This window comes from Cyprinodon variegatus, unplaced genomic scaffold (assembly GCF_000732505.1).
Source record: "Cyprinodon variegatus isolate N-32 unplaced genomic scaffold, C_variegatus-1.0 Scaffold133, whole genome shotgun sequence".
Lineage (NCBI taxonomy): Eukaryota > Metazoa > Chordata > Actinopteri > Cyprinodontiformes > Cyprinodontidae > Cyprinodon > Cyprinodon variegatus.
In genome coordinates this window covers 527,776-528,994 of record NW_015150586.1, presented here as the reverse complement: position 1 = coordinate 528,994, position 1,219 = coordinate 527,776, and the positions used below count along the sequence as shown (strand labels likewise).

Below are 1,219 nucleotides of genomic sequence, written 5' to 3'. Positions count from 1 at the left end.
TGCTCCAGCTCGCTGACTAATTGTATCCATGAGCAGCAACACAAACGCTACATCAGCAGGACGCTGTAAAACAAATGCGATCAGAAGGAATATCTGGCTTATAAATGAAAAAAGGTTTTCTTTAAAGTGACGATGTACCGTTAAAGCTGCAGCCCGGCCTGCTGGGAACACTGGAGATGATCTGATCTGGTTTCCCCCCCCCCCTCTGTTCTCAGCTGGGATGTGCAACCTGCCCACCATCCCCTCCGCCTCAGACTTCAACACGGTGCTGTCCAGCGACCAGAACACGCTGGACGGCACCCATTCCCAGCACTCCCAGCACAGCACCAGCCAGGAGGACATCATGGACATCGAGGAGGGGAACCAGTGCCCTGCTGCCGTCCAGCTGGCTGACGCTCAGGTGATCCCTCACTTCCTCACTCCAGATATCAGATCCTGACATACTGAGAATTCAGATAATTTTCCTTCTTTCCAGGTTGTTTTCAAACCCCTGCTGAGCTACACGGGTATCCAGGCCCAGGACGCCACCCCACTCAGCTACAAGATGTATTTCGGAGAACATCTGTCCTTTTCTGGGAACCTGGACTGTCTGAGAGCCGACATTGTGGACTCAGATACGTCCAAAGAGCGGAAAAACAAGCGATCCAGGAGGTAGAATAAAGACGCAATGTTTACTAATAAAACCTAACATTAAAAAAGGAGGTATAGCAAAGGTTTGAAACACACAGACGGAAATTAAAATGCCACCAAACCAACCTTATTTATCAATCAACCATATTAGCAAAGGCAGAGAAAATAAACTGATCAGATAAACAAAAAACATTAAGGCCGTTTCTCAATATGTGTACTTGTGCGTTCTCATGTGCTCGTGAAACGTAATCAGTTCTAGTTCTGTTCCAATTCACAAGAGCAGCAGATTTAGAGCGGACCCCATGTTGTTCTCGTCCTTCCCTCTTTACCTGGCTGACTGACAGCTGTCCCAGCATGCACTGCGGCAGAAGCAGCTTCCAGGTTAGCGCTCACAGAGCAAGTTAAGTTAAAAGTTTACTTTTCTGTTGCTGTTGTTCAATAAAAGTACATTTTTAGGTTGTTTAAGGCGAGAACATTATACTTTAAGCGTCACTATCAGGCCCATTTACCGTTTTAGTGAGTAATTAAAAATAAAGCTCAGATTTTGAGAGAACTATGGCTGGAACTAACGATTATTTTACAAATCTAT

The 1,219-nt window shown here is 45.7% G+C and overlaps 1 protein-coding gene across 1 annotated transcript in view; it reads left to right on the top strand.

The window, feature by feature from the left end:
- kiaa1109 (KIAA1109 ortholog) overlaps window positions 1–1,219 on the top strand; it is a 91,287-nt gene that overhangs the window by 50,766 nt on the left and 39,302 nt on the right. The window contains exons 45-46 of the mRNA XM_015376323.1: window positions 216–400; window positions 476–651. Of these exons, the coding sequence (XP_015231809.1) occupies window positions 216–400; window positions 476–651 (361 nt within the window). The remainder of the gene's footprint in view (window positions 1–215; window positions 401–475; window positions 652–1,219) is intronic.